Source organism: Grampus griseus, assembly GCF_964374135.1.
Source record: "Grampus griseus genome assembly, chromosome: 14".
Taxonomy (NCBI): domain Eukaryota; kingdom Metazoa; phylum Chordata; class Mammalia; order Artiodactyla; family Delphinidae; genus Grampus; species Grampus griseus.
Window position 1 is genome coordinate 64990668 of NC_139008.1, and position 15166 is coordinate 65005833.

Consider the following 15166-nt stretch of genomic DNA (forward strand, 5'->3'; position numbering starts at 1 on the left):
GCAATCACAGCCCGAACTTCACAGGAGAGAAAATGTCTTTCAAAAATAGGAAGGTCCTGGGCTTCCCTGGTGGCACAGTGGTTGAGAGTCCACCTGCTGATGCAGGGGACACGAGTTCATGCCCCGGTCCAGGAAGATCCCACATGCCGCAGAGTGGCTGGGCCCGTGAGCCATGGCCGTTGAGCCTGCGCGTCCAGAGCCTGTGCTCCGCAACGGGAGAGGCCACAACAGTGAGAGGCCCGCGTACCACAAAAAAAAAAAAAAAAAAAGGAAGATCCTAAGAGAACACTTAGTGCAATCATTTTGCAGAGGGGGTTAGTTAATGTCTGGTGATAGATATGACTTTATTATAGTTGTTATATATTTTAATGTATATCTACACAAAGTGTTCCCACAATGAATAAAAAGAAAGACTTTCATCAATGCATATCATAGTTAAATTTCAGAATACCAGAAAGAGAGATGATCCTAAAAATGCTTAGGGAGTGAGGAGTGGGAAAATAGGTCATGCACAAAGGACAGGGAATCAGAACAGAACCTCTCAACAGCTACACCAAATACTTAAAGACAATGGAATAATATAATGCCATTAAAAATTTAAGGGAAAATAACTTCCAACTCAGAATTCTATACCCAGCTAAACTAAATACTCAAGTATAAGAATAAACGACATTTTCAGACACGCAAGCTTTAAAGTTACCTCCCATGTAGGCTTTCTTAGGATGTTACTAGAGAATGTACTCCAAGAAAAAGGAAAACAGGATTCAGAAAACAGAGGTCCAAAACATGAGAAAAATAAATTAAATGCCCTGAATTTGGTGAAGGGAAATCCCAAGAATTCAGCTATACAGCTGTTCTAGCAAATAACTAGTGCAAATTGCAGAACAGAGGGTTCCAAGAAAGATTTCTTAAAAAAAAAAAAAAAAAGTAGGAGTTTTAGAGTTTGGGAGTAAATTGTAAGTAAACAAAAAGAAAAGCAAATTTTATAAGGATGATTATACTAGTGAAAGAAGCCAGACTCAAAATGCTACATATGGAATGATTCCATTTCTATGATAGTAAAATGGCATTAACAGAATAGAAAACAGATAAGAAGTTGCCAAAGGAGGGCAGTGAGGAAGGGGTGACTACTACAAGGGTATTTCTAAATCCTAACTGTAGTGGTGGCCACACAACAGTGTGTGCTTGTCAAGACTTGTAGAACTATACACTGAAAGGGTGAATTCTACTATATTTGTGTCTCAATTTAAAAAGTAGGGGGAGAAAGGGCAGCTTTTAACTCTAAGAAAAACAAATTATACAGAACAAATACAATTGTTGTATACTATATGGCTCTGCTATAAACAATTATATCTCATCACTATCATCATAATGTAAATACTTAACACCAACAGTCAAAACTGATATAAATACATAAGGAGAATGATGGAGACCAAATGTGTGGCACAGGGTGCTGTGAATTAAATCCTAATCTCTACAAGAGGAAGAAAATAGATAATCTCTAAAACTGTAAAGTCAAGAAATAGCCTTATAAGCATGTTATTTAGAACGCTGGCTTTCCTGTTTCCTGGACTCTTCCTCTATAAAAGAAAACAGCTACAGTGTGGGCAGTGGTTGCCTGGGGAGGGTGGAACTTGGGGGTGAAAAGTGGGGGCACTGCTGTTATTTGTTACAAGGTTCATGATACCCAGAGATCCTCCAAATTGTATTCAAAATATTCAACTTCACATGGAATTTCTTTTACTACTACTAGTTTTTGTCTCACAAGGCATTTACTCATTTAAAAATAAACATCTAAAAAAATAAAATAAAAATAAAAATAAAAATAAACATCTGGGGCTTCCCTGGTGGCGCAGTGGTTAAGAATCTGCCTGCTGGGGCTTCCTTGGTGGCGCAGTGGTTAAGAATCTGCCTGCCAATGCAGGAGACATGGGTTCGAGCCCTGGTCCAGGAAGATCCCACATGCCGTGGAGCAACTAAGCCCATGAGCCACAACTACTGAAGCCTGCACTCTAGAGCCTGCGAGCCACAACTACTGAGCCTGTGTGCCACAACTACTGAAGCCCATGTGCCTAGAGCCCGTGCTCCTCAACAAGAGAAGTCACCACAATGAGAAGTCTGTGCACCTCAACGAAAGAAGAGCTCCCGCTCGCCACAACTAGAGAAAGCCCATGTGCAGCAATGACCCAACACAGCCAAAAATAAAAATTAATTAATTAAAATTTTTTTAAAAAGTATCTGCCCGCCAATGCAGGGGACATGGGTTCGAGCCCTGGTCCAGGAAGATCCCACATGCTGCGGAGCAACTAAGCCCGTGCACCACAACTACTGAACCTGCGCTCTAGAGCCCGCGTGCCACAACTACTGAAGCCCGCGTGCCTAGAGCCTGCGCTCTGCAACAAGAGAAGCCACCGCAGTGAGAAGCCCGCGCACCGCAGGTAGAGTAGCCCCCACTCGCCACAACTACAGAAAGCCCACATGCGGCAACGAAGACCCAATGCAGCCAAAAATAAATAAATTTATAAATAAATAAGATAAAAATAATCATCTGGATTTTGTTTTCCTTGTGAACAGCTGAGTAGCGTGATGAAAAGAGCCACCATCCAGGCATCTTCAAAGTTGAATTTTTGGCAGATGTTGTATGGGTTTCTTCTCTCGGAATACTTGTGGTTTAACAGTTTACAGGAGTGATAATCTCTTACATCATGCTGCCTAAGCTGTCAACCTGTTTAGTGAATGTGACACTTCCAGACATTTACAGTTTTCATTGACTTATTTTTGTCTTTACTGCTTTTCTTTTTAAATAATTAAAGGCTGAATTCCATAAACATAAAATGTGTATCTTACTTGTTTAGTCCTAAGATATCTAATGCCTCAAAATGCATTAAGTGCAAGTAAATACCCTTCTTAAAGAATAATTAATGAAAATTAAATACCTTTAATTAATGAAGATTAAATACACTTACATTATTCTGATAACAAACATTAACCAATGAATGCTTGTGTCTACTTTAATGGGATTTGTTTTAATATAAGAATGAATTTTATGGTTTGCGAATATAAAAACTGTTTAAATATTATTCATATTTCTAATTAATGAGAATTTATCCTATCTACAGGGTTTTCAATATCAAATTATCCTTGACAGGCAAAGAGACTGTATTCAACTTGAACCGCTAGGTTTCAAATGTTAATGCTCAGAACAAGGTTAAAACAATTGTGCCAACTGAAATTAAAAAAAAAAAAAAAAGAGGAGTCAATCTAAAAAAATATATATGAAGTAACACTCAAGTAGAATTTAGATATGCCAAAAATCACGAAGGACGCAATGACCGGAAATTTGGGAAACAAAACAGGATGCTAGGGGCTTCCCTGGTGGCGCAGTGGTTGGAGTCCGCCTGTCGATGCAGGGGACGCAGGTTCGTGCCCTGGTCCGGGAAGATCCCACATGCCGCAAACAAAACAAAACAAAACAAAACAAAAACAGGATGCCAAAACCTAGCCTCTCACCAGATTGCCAAACTGAAGTAGTATCTCTAGGTGCGGTAGGTCATGACCTGTGTGAGTTGCTTTGCCTAGTCTATCCCTTTCCCTCAATTCCTACTGATTGTGCAGAGTCTTGTGCACCCCTGGAAAGGAATCTGGATTTGATTCCAACTGCAATGGGATGCCATTGGAGAGTTTTAAGCAAGGGATTATAAGATCTGATTTGCTTTAGGGATCAAATGTGCTGATAAATGTGAACAGGCTCTGTAAATGCTAAAGCATCATACCAGCATATTTTATTACCTTGATAGAGGTCAAACTGAAAGGGAGAGATGAAAATAAGGAACATTAAAATCCAAGTAGGGGGCTTCCCTGGTGGCGCAGTGGTGGGGAGTCCGCCTGCCGATGCAGGGGACACGGGTTCGTGCCCCGGTCCGGGAGGATCCCACATGCCACGGAGCGGCTGGGCCCGTGAGCCATGGCAGCTGAGCCTGTGCATCTGGAGCCTGTGCCCCTCAACGGGAGAGGCCACAACAGTGAGAGGACCGCGTACCGCAAAAAAAAAAAAAAAAAAAAGAAAAAAAAAAAATCCAAGTAGGACAAGGCCCATTCTAAATCATGTGGCCTGGGGTCTTCTCCCAGGCTTCTCTCAAGTTCTGTTTGGGACTTGAGGAAGATCAGGTTTGGTGGAAGAGGAATTAGGAATTGTATTTGCCATATTAAGTTCGAGGTGACTATTAGACGCCTAGGTGGAGACCCTGAGAAAGTATCTGGATATATCCAACTGGAGCTAAAGAGAGAAACCAGGATGGAAATAACAGATTTAGGATCTATCAGAATATAGTTTTGCTAAAAACGATAGTTGCTAATCTTTATAGCATGCTTACTATATTTTAGACACCATTTTAAGTGCTTTATGTGTATAAACGCTCTTGGTCCTTACCACAGCTTTAGCAGGTTAGGTCCCATGATTATCTCTATTTTAAAAATGAAGAGGGCTTCCCTGGTGGCGCAGTGGTTGGGAGTCCGCCTGCCGATGCAGGGGACACGGGTTCGTGCCCCGGTTCGGGAGGATCCCACATGCCACGGAGCGGCTGGGCCCATGAGCCATGGCCGCTGAGCCTGCGCGTCCGGAGCCTGTGCTCCGCAACAGGAGAGGCCACAACAGTGAGAGGCCCGCGTACCACAAAAAGAAAAAAAAAAAAAAGAAGAAACTGAGGCACAAAGAGATTAAGCTACTTGTCCAAAGACACACAGCAAGTATGTACCAGAGCTGGAACTCAAACCTAGGTAATCTGACTCCAGAACTCCTTAAAGCCATGGGACTGTTTGGGATATACAAAGAGACAGGACTGAGGAAGAGGAGGACAGAGCCCTCACATACAGTATTTCAAGTCAAACAATTTCCTGAGTCCTGAAGATCAAGTGACTGGCGCTGTTTCAGGCTCTGCAGACACGAAGAAAAATAAGGCACAGTCTCTCAGGAAGCCCACTCTGATGGCTATGAGCTGATGGCAACTATTTACTGAACATTTACTATGTGCCACACACTGGCCAAGCTTTTTAGATACGTTATTTCACTCCTCCTAACAGCCCTATGAGGTAGATGTTACTGCAGCCATTTTAGAAATAATGAAACTGAGGTTCAGAGAGATTAAATAATATAACCTAGTTATAAGTGACAGAACTAGGATTCAATCCAGGTCCATCTTACTTTAAAATCTGGTCTTTTCCAAGGAAATCCTGTTACATGCTATAACATGGATGAACCTTGAGAATATTATGCTAAGTGAAATAAGCCAGGCACAAAAAGACAATGTATGATTCCACTTATATGACGTATCTAAAGTAATCAAGTTCATGGAAACAGAAAGTAGTAGAATGGTGGTTACCAGGGGCTGGGGGAGGGGAAAAAAGTAGTTGTTTAATGGGTTGTTTCAGATTTGCGAGATGAAAAAATTCTGGAGATCTGTTTCACAATGTGAATACTTGACACTACTGACTGCACACTTAAAAATGATTAAGAAGGTAAATTTTATGTGTTTACAACATAAAGAAAAAAAATTTTCATCTGGTCTTTCCAAGTATACCACATGCCATAATGGATATGCTTACTGTGCTATGGAAATACTTGTGAGGATATAATTTATTCTGCACGTGGGGGTGTAGCAAGGAAGAGATCAAAGAAAGTGACTAAGAAAGGACACATCTGAAAGATTAAGTTCCCCACTTTATCTTCACTATAGTTTTGGGAAGGTACATCCATCTCAACCTCTGAAATAGCTCCCATTCCTGTCTGTATACAACTACTGATTACCACAATAACCAGACTAGATCAGGCTCAAGAACATTCCAGCACCTTCTATCTGGTGAGCTTCTTCAGTCTCCTCCCATTTCAAGTCACCCAGCACTGGAAACAAATTAAGTGTACTAAATTTCCCCATTCATTAAGTTAACTTCCGTGGCTCCCTATTGCCCTCAGAACATAGAGGATTATCAAGACGAGTGCTTAAGAGCAAATTACCTAATTTTTCTGAGCCTCAGTTTCTTCATCTGTGTTGAGATGAGTCCCGACACTTGGTTCAAAAGATTGAGAATTAAATAAAGACACTGTATACCTTGCACAATGCTTGATCCAAAATATGTGCTCAGTAAAGGTGAGTTAGTTCCCTTTCTGCCCATTCCTACATACCCAGCTCAGTAAGGGTCTTTGGGTTAAAGGATAGAGCAAGTATTTCCAGAATCTTAAGGCAGACAGAGAAGAATGCAAAGGGAAAAAAGTTGCTCATCTATGGTTAACTGATGTTCAGGAAAATACTGTTCACCCAGAACTGCTTCTTCATCTGTAACCCTCTACAAACACAGACCACCTGGTCTTTATCTTATATTCTGTCCTTTTAACCATATGAGTAATATTGAAGTGGTTCAAAATTAAGTTCATATATAAAGTTATACTGTGAAAAGTCTCACTCTCACGCTCTCCCTCATCTACCCAATTCCCACTCCACTCCCACCAGTCACTTTATTACTATCCCTGTATTTACTTAAAAAGTTTCTTTACGCAAAAGCTATCCTTAAATTAAGCCAATGCTTTACAGGTCTGTTTGCAACGTAAGTTCTGGGAACATGGGGGCGGGGGGAGTAGAGGAGCGAGCAGCCTAGGTTTATTCATCCCTCTTTACCCTAAAGCAGTGTCCTTCATTCATTCAAAAAAAAAAAAATGCTAATCATATATTGGACACTATTTAAGCCAAATACCAAGTATAGCATTAATATTAACTGATTACTCTTCAGCTTTTTACTGTGCACCAGAAATGCATTTAACGCTTTTACACAAATCAGGAAACTGAGGCACAGAAACGTAACTTGCCCAAGCAAGAGAGAGCAGGGTTCTGAATCCAGGCCTGACTCCAGAGCCCTAGCTCTTTATCATGACGCTCTACTCTGGCAAACCAGATACAGTCCCTGCACCCGCTGGAGCTCAGCCTAACGTGGGACACACGCGAGAAAAAGGACAGACAACAAAGAAATATGTAATTACAGACTAAGAAAGTAATGTGGACGGAACGAATTCAGGGCTGTAACTGAATAACAATGGGGACCCACTTTTGAAGAGGAAGGGTTGTGTCGAGGAAAGGCCTCTCTGAGAGAATGACATTTATGATGGCTTGGGAACCGTTTGGGGTTTGCAGTGATGACCCACCGCCCAAGTCACGGGGAAGAAACTCGCGGCCCGTAGAGGCTACAGCAAACTCGCCCAGGGTCCCCCAGACGTGCAGACGTGGCGCAAGGAAGGGAGGATCTAGGAGCTGGGCCTAAGACTCGTACACGCCATCAATGCCCGATGCAGCCCAGCCCTGCTCGGCCCCTAAGCCGGAGCCTCTAGCCTGCCGCTGCCCACTGCCCCGCCGCGGCTGACAGCGTCGCGACAGCCCACAGGAAGGCCCCGCGGCCAGCCTAGAGGGGTCGGGCCCGTACAGTGGCGGCCTGAAAAGGCCTCTTGCCCGGCCCCCCCGCCAGCTCCCGCCCGGTCCACCCCGCCCCGCCCCTCCGGGCCGGCTTCGTACCTGCACGGCCCGGACCAGGCCCCGGCCGGTCAGCTGGCCCTGCCGCAGCTGCAGCAGAATGTTACCAGGCCGCGGCCGGCCGCCCCATCCGCCCCAAGCCGCCACAGTTGCCGCCGCCCGTCGCCCTCGGCCGACCCCAGACCCAGCAGCCGCCGGCGCCGCCGCCATGTCTCCTCGTCCGACAAACAGGAAGCAAGCGGCCCCGGGGCCGCGGAGATTCCTACGGGGCGGCGGAGGGGTCGCCGCAGCGCCCCCAGTAGGCCGACGGCGGAGGCGCAAGCCGCGTGGCAAGGGGCCGTGCGCGCCGCGGGGACTGCTGGGAAATGTAGTCTTGCTCTCAGGAGGGCAGGTGCGAGAGAGCGATGTGGCGTTTCTTACGCCACTCGTCCTTCTGGCCCCTCAGTCCAGCATTTCAGTGAGGTCCCCCGAGGTCGAAGACAGGTCCCCGCGTGTGCATTCTCCCATTTCTTGCCTATTTGGGGAGGTTACAGCTAACTGGCTAGGAAAAGATCTTGGATGCCAGACCAGGAATCAGGCCGTCTGGTCTGATTTCCCGCCTGCTTCTTTCTGCCTCTGACTCGCCACGGACCTCTCTGAGCCTCAATTTCCTCATTAGTTCATTCAGTCAGTAGTTCCTGGGAGCCTAAACAGCCAGGAAATAGTTCCTTGGGGCCAGCTCTGCGCCCAGCACTGAACGGTCCCTGAGAAAACAGTGGTGAGCAGAGCGGAGTAACTAGGTCCCTGTTTTGAAATGCTGGTTACAGGGAAGACAGCACATCCATACACAGACGCACAGTAACAAACTGGGTAACTTGTGTAACTGGGTAGGTTGTTGTGATGTTAAATGGAATAATGGAAGGGAAAAGGATTGGTAAATTGTGACATCATATTCTCTGTCAGAGGACTCTTGTCCTGATTTCTCCCCACCAGATAGTATGTTCTGTTCTACTCTGAGCCCAGGTAATCATTTTTTTGGCAAACTTCTGTGCCCGGATCGTGGCATCTCCTCTCCTTTTTTCTTCCTGGGAGGGGGTCTTGTAACATAAATGAAAGAGGAATGCTGGGTGTGATGCAATAAGGAATGGTGGAGATTGTGACCCATAACTTACTGCCCAAACCAGAACTTTTAAGAATGAAAGGATGCTATTAATTACAACGGGACAGCAGGCGTGTAAAGGGACTGTTCCTGGCAAACTGTGATTGTGGTCACCATCCCCATGCCCATCTACAAGGAGTGGTCTCTACTCACCTCCTGCAGATTGTTGCTGAATTGTCTAGTTTTTCCAGAAAGGCCAAAAGTCTGGGTTTTTATGTGAAATCCCTCAATTTAAAAAACTCCATGGGCCAAATAAAACCCTATTTATGACCCCTGGAACAGGGAGACCAGGATCAGGTCCAGGTGTACATGGAAGTTTAGCATGTGGTAAGGGAGACATTTCAAATCAATGCGCAAAGAAAAAAAAAGTTAGGTCTTAAACTTTACACCAAGTTAAAAGGAATCTCAGACATACTAAAAGCTATGTATAACAAAATCAAAGTATAGTTCTAAAGCTGGATTGTGGTAATAGTTATACAACCTTAAGTTGACTAAAAATCATTAGATTGTATACTCAAAATGGGTGAGTTTTATGATATGTAAATTATACCTCATACATTTATGATATGTAAATTATCTGATATATTAAAAACCAAAGTATAAAAATAGTACAAGTGGGGGCTTCCCTTGTGGCGCAGTGGTTGAGAGTCCGCCTGCCGATGCAGGGGACGCGGGTTCGTGCCCCGGTCTGGAGGATCCCACATGCCGCGGAGCGGCTGGGCCCGTGAGCCATGGCCGCTGAGCCTGCGCGTCCGGAGCCTGTGCTCCGCAATGGGAGAGGCCACAACAGTGAGAGGCCCGCGTACCGCAAAAAAAAAAAAAAAAAAAAAAAAATAGTACAAGTGGGAACTTCCCTGGTGGCACAGTGGTTAAGAATCTGCCTGCCAATGCAGGGGACACGGGTTCGAGCCCTGGTCTGGGAAGATTCCACATGCCGCAGAGCAGCTGAGCCTGTGCGCCACAACTACTGAGCCTGCACTCTGGAGCCCATGAGCCACAACTGCCGAGCCTACGTGCCACAAGTGCTGAGGCCCACGAACCTAGAGCGCGTGCTCCACAACAAGAGAAGCTACCGCAGTGAAAAGCCCATGCACTGCATAGAAGAGTAGCCCCTGCTCACCGCAACTAGAGAAAGCCCGCACGCATAGCAACAAATACCCAACGCAGCCAAAAATAAATAAATAAATTTACCAAAAAAAAAAGTAGAAGTTAATCTATGGGAATACTTTTACGATTTGGGGATAGAAAAGTTCTTCTCAATCATAAAACCCAGAAGTCATGGATAGGAAAAGATTGACAAGTTTGACCTTAACAATGTTAAAATTTTCTGTACAAGACACTATGCACAACCATAAAAGGCAAGTGATATTCTGGGAAACAGTCAATATCCAGAATGTATGAAGGACTTACTGCACCCTCTGCCTGAAGTTCTCATCCCCAGGAAGCTCTCTGAATGGCTTGCTTCCTCATGAACTCCAGGTTTCTATTCACGGAGAGATCTTCCCTACTATCCATATAAAAACAGCACTCCTTAAACTCACCATCTTATTACCTGCTTTGTCTGTTTCTATAGCACTATCTCCACATGACATAGTTGTTTACTTTTTGCACCCCTCCCCCTGACTGGAGTATAATCTTGGTCTTTGTTCATTGCTGCATTTATCTCCAGCACATAGAATATTCAGCTGACACACGGTAGGTGGTCAAATATTTGTTCATTGGTTCAAAAAATTAATGAACAGATGCATGAACACCTACAAAAATCAAGGTAAAGGGTTCCTGGTGGTCCAACGGGTAAGACTCCGGGCTCCCAATGCAGGGGGCCCGGGTTCGATTCCTGATCAGGGAACTAGACCCCGCATGCATGCGGCAACTAAGAGTCCGCATGCCACAACTAAGAAGTCCACATGCCGCAACTAAAAAGATCCCGCATGCTGCAACGAAGACCCGGTGCAGCCAAAATAAATCAATCAATCAATGCTTTTTAAAAAAATCAAGGAAAAAACCAAACAACCCAATAGAAATATAGGTAGAAAGGAAGAGGCAATTCACAAAAGCTAAATAAATGGCCAGTAAATGTGTAAAAAATGCCCACCCTCGATTTTATTAATAGTAGAATGTTTATGGTGAGAACATAAACTGATATATCTTTCTGCAAAGAAATTTTTTAGCAATATGAATTAATCATAAAGAAATCCAAACTTTTTGACTTGATAATTACTCCCTAATGATATTATTTGATATGATGATGATTTAATGCAAAAATGCTTATTACTGTATTATTTGTGAAAGCAAAAATAGAAAAAAATGTAACAATAAAGTAGGATCATGGTTAAATCTAGTGTTTCAATATAATGGAATATTTGAGCCATCGAACATCATCGTTTACAAAATAAAATACTAAGATTTCAAATAAAATTAAATATTCATATACTTTGATCTGCTTCTAGGAATTTATGTCTTAGCAACAGCTAAACAAGTATACCAAGATGTATTACTAAAATATTCAGTGAGATATTTATATATCAAAATATTGGAAAAATCTGAATAGCCATCAATAGGTGACTAGTTAAACGAACCACGTTTCATCTACTCAGCAGAATACTGCACAGTCACCGAAACGAATAGGACACACACACACACACACACACACACACACACACACTGACATGGGAAGATGTTCATGACACAGTTAAGTTAAAAAAGCTCATAGAGGGCCTTCCCTGGTGGTGCAGTGGTTGAGAGTCCGCCTGCTGATGCAGGGGACACTGGTTCGTGCCCCGGTCCGGGAAGATTCCACATGCCGCGGAGCAGCTGGGCCCGTGAGCCATGGCCACTGAGCCTGCGCGTCCGGAGCCTGTGCTCCGCGACGGGAGAGGCCACAACAGTGAGAGGCCCGCGTACCGCAAAAAAAAAAAAAAAAAAAAAAAGCTCATGGAGGGACTTCCCTGGTGGTCCAGTGGTTGAGACTTCGCCTTCCAATGCAGGGGGTATGGGTTCGATTCCTGGTCGAAGAGCTAAGATCCCACATGCCTTGCCGCCAAAAAAACAAAATATAAAACAGAATCAATATTGTAACAAATTCAATAAAGACTTTAAAAATGGTCCAAATCAAGAAAGAAATAATCTTAAAAAAATTGTTTAAAACAAGCGCTCATGGGGCTTCCCTGGTGGCGCAGTGGTTGAGAGTCCGCCTGCCCATGCAGGGGACACGGGTTCGTGCCCCGGTCCGGGAAGATCCCACACGCCACGGAGCGGCTGGACCCGTGAGCCATGGCCGTTGAGCCTGCGCGTCCGGAGCCTTTGCTCCACAACGGGAGCGGCCACAACATTCCTTTCATTTTATTATAAGCGTAGATAACTTTAATAATTTAAAATATAAATTTAAAAAAGTACATATCTATAACTGGATAGGAAGGTGCTCACCACACACTCTTGAAAGAAAAATAAAGCAAGTTATAAAGGAAGAGGTATATTATGACCCCATTCATGTATAATTAGACATTCATACTCTATATGGTTATATGCACAGAATTACCTGAAAGAAATGTTACCAAAAATGTCAACTGTGGTTATCACAATGTAGACAGACTTCAGGTAATTTTTACTTTATTAATATTTTTCTTAATTTTTTACATAGTCTATGTATCATTTTTACACTCAGGGAGGAAAAAAAGTTCTTTTAATGTTAGAAATTAAGAAAAAAGAAAGGGGGCTTCCCTGGTGGCGCAGTGGTTGAGAATCTGTCTGCCAATGCAGGGGACACGGGTTCGAGCTCTGGTCTGGGAAGATCCCACATGCCACAGAGCAACTGAGCCCGTGAGCCACAACTACTGAGCCTGCGTGTCTGGAGCCTGTGCTCCGCAACAAAAGAGGCCGCGACAGTGAGAGGCCCGCGCACCGCGATGAAGAGTGGCCCCCGTTTGCTGCAAATAGAGAAAGCCCTTGCACAGAAACGAAGACCCAACACAGACAAAACTAAAATAAATAAATTAATTAATTTTTTAAAAAAAGAAAGGAAAAAAAAATCCATTCCAGGGCCACAAAGCTGGACATTGGTCAGCTGTCTGTGAAGCAGCCAGCCTTCCCTGGACAGCCCCAGGATTTCACCCAGAGCTCTTCCTGAGGCATATGGTGGAATATACTCTCATCCTTGTCACAGCAAGGAGACAGGATCCTGACAAACCTTACAGTTCAAATGGCCCTTCAGGTTTCCCCTGGCACTCATGATGCTAGGAACAAGTCTTCCCACCTCAGTTTTGACCCAACTACAAATGTCACTTTACATTCCTAAATTTGAACCTTCCTCAGCCCAGCCTGGCCCAGGCATTCCCCAAAGCTGGCTATTCACTGAGTCAAAAATGATCACATCAAGTTCAGTCCTAAGGTCACTACTGACTAGGAAATAAGGAGATAGGTTTCCAGAAACCTCTGGGCAAAGGTACTCTCCACTTCATCTCTGTTCTGCTGGCCCGTTCTGTAGAAACCAGATGAGTGTCTTTCACCACCAGAGGGCAGAGCATCCCTCCCGTAAGAGGCCAGTTGATGTCAATTTAGGTCAGGGTTAGAAAAACTGAAGCTCCTTAATAGGCTAATTTCTTCCCCCACAATAATCCCAAATGGCTTAACGAAACATGCTGATACTACTCAGAGAGTATCACTTCTTGTAAATGAGTTACCAAACTCAACTAGGCAGATGGATTTTCTGGGGCAATTTTTTAGATCATATTTTTGAATCATAGAAAAGTCATTTTAATCAAAGCAACTGGCACAGTTATATTCAGACCACAGAAACAGCTGTTCGTGCATCGTCCTTTGGTGTTATTTCCGACTGTTATATTCTTTCACATTACATTTCTAATGTACAATCTCTCAAGGATTTGTTTCAAAAAGGTTTGTTGAGTACCATTTCACCTGCCAGGCACTACTGTAGGTGCTAAATAAAAGAAACAAAGTCCCTGCTCTCATGGAGCTTATACACTTGTGTAAGACCCACCCTTCTTTCAGCATGTACCGTTGGCCAAGCACCTTATTTGCAATATTTTATTTTCCCTCAGCTTTTTGGGGGGAAATTTTCAAATCTACAGAAAAGTTGAAAGAATAATACGATGAATACTCATATATCCTTGCTTAAACTCACCAATTGTTAACATTGCTTTATCTATTTCTTCTCTATCTACATGTGTATATATACATATATATCACATTTTTGCCAAACCATTTGAAAGTAAATTACAGATATCATGATACTACACCCCAATATTTCAGCATCTATCTCCCAAGAACAAGGACATACTCCTAATAACCATGACACCATCACACCCAAGAAATTTAATGTTGATATAATATTACCTTACATTCAATTTTCTGCAGTTGCCCCCCAAAATGTCCCCCAGAGTCTTCCCCGCACATTCAGGATTCAATCAAGGATCACTCATTGCTTTTGAATGCCATGTCTCTTTAGTGTCTTTTAATCTCTAAGACTCCCCTCATCTTTTCTGTCTTTCATGAGAGTCCCTTTCATTTTTCTGTCTCTTCAGTGTATGACAGTTCCCTTTTCTCTACAGCCTCAATAACATTTGTTTCTGTTTATTTTATTTATTTGGTTGCACAGGGCCTTAGTTGCGGCAGGTCGGCTCCTTAGTTGTAGCATGTGAACTCTTAGTTGCAGCATGATGTGGGATCTGGTTCCCTGACCAGGGATCGAACCTGGGCCCCCTTCATTGGGAGCATGGAGTATTAACCACTGTGCCACCAGGGAAGTCCCATGCCAACGTTTGTTATTTGGGTTCCTTTTGATGACAGCCATTCTGATTGGCGTGAGGTGATATATCATTGTGGTTTTGATTTGCATTTCCCTTATGATGAGTGATACTGAGCAACTTTTCATGTGTCTTTTAGCCATTTGCATTTCCTCTTTGGAAAAAATGTCTACTCAGTTCCTCTGGCCATTTTTTAATTGAGTTGTTTTTTTTCTTGATGTTGAGTTGTATGAGCTGTTTATATATGTTGGATATTAACCCCTTATCAGTCATGTCATTTGCAAATATCTTCTCCCATTCAGTAGGTTGTCTTTTCATTTTTTCAGAAAGAGAAATTAAGGAAACAATCCCATTAACCATCACATCAAAAAGAATAAAATACCTAGGAATAAACCTACCAGAGGAAGTAAAAGACCTGTATGCGGAAAACTATATATAAGACACTGATGAAAGAAACTGAAGACAACACACACAGATGGAAAGATATACTGTGTTCTTGGACTGGAAGAATTAATATTGTTAAAATGACCATACTACCCAAGGCAATCTACAGATTAAATGCAATCCCAATCAAAATAAAATGGCACTTTTCACAGAACTAGAAAAAATAATTTTAAAATTTGTATAGAAACACAAAAGACCCCAAATAGCCAAAACAATCTTGAGAAAGAAGAACAGAGCTGGAGGAATCATGCTCTCTGCTTCAGACTATACTACAAAACTACAGTAATCAAAACAGTATGGTACTGGCACAA

At 43.1% G+C, this 15166-nt stretch overlaps 1 protein-coding gene across 1 annotated transcript in view; it reads right to left on the reverse strand.

The window, feature by feature from the left end:
- The window catches only part of TRPC4AP (transient receptor potential cation channel subfamily C member 4 associated protein), a 76911-nt gene extending 69158 nt beyond the window's left edge, over window positions 1-7753 (reverse strand). Inside the window, exon 1 of the mRNA XM_082670735.1 lies at window positions 7554-7753. Within this exon, the coding sequence (XP_082526861.1) occupies window positions 7554-7721 (168 nt within the window). The 5' untranslated portion in view covers window positions 7722-7753. The remainder of the gene's footprint in view (window positions 1-7553) is intronic.
- Window positions 7754-15166: the final 7413 nt, after the last annotated feature.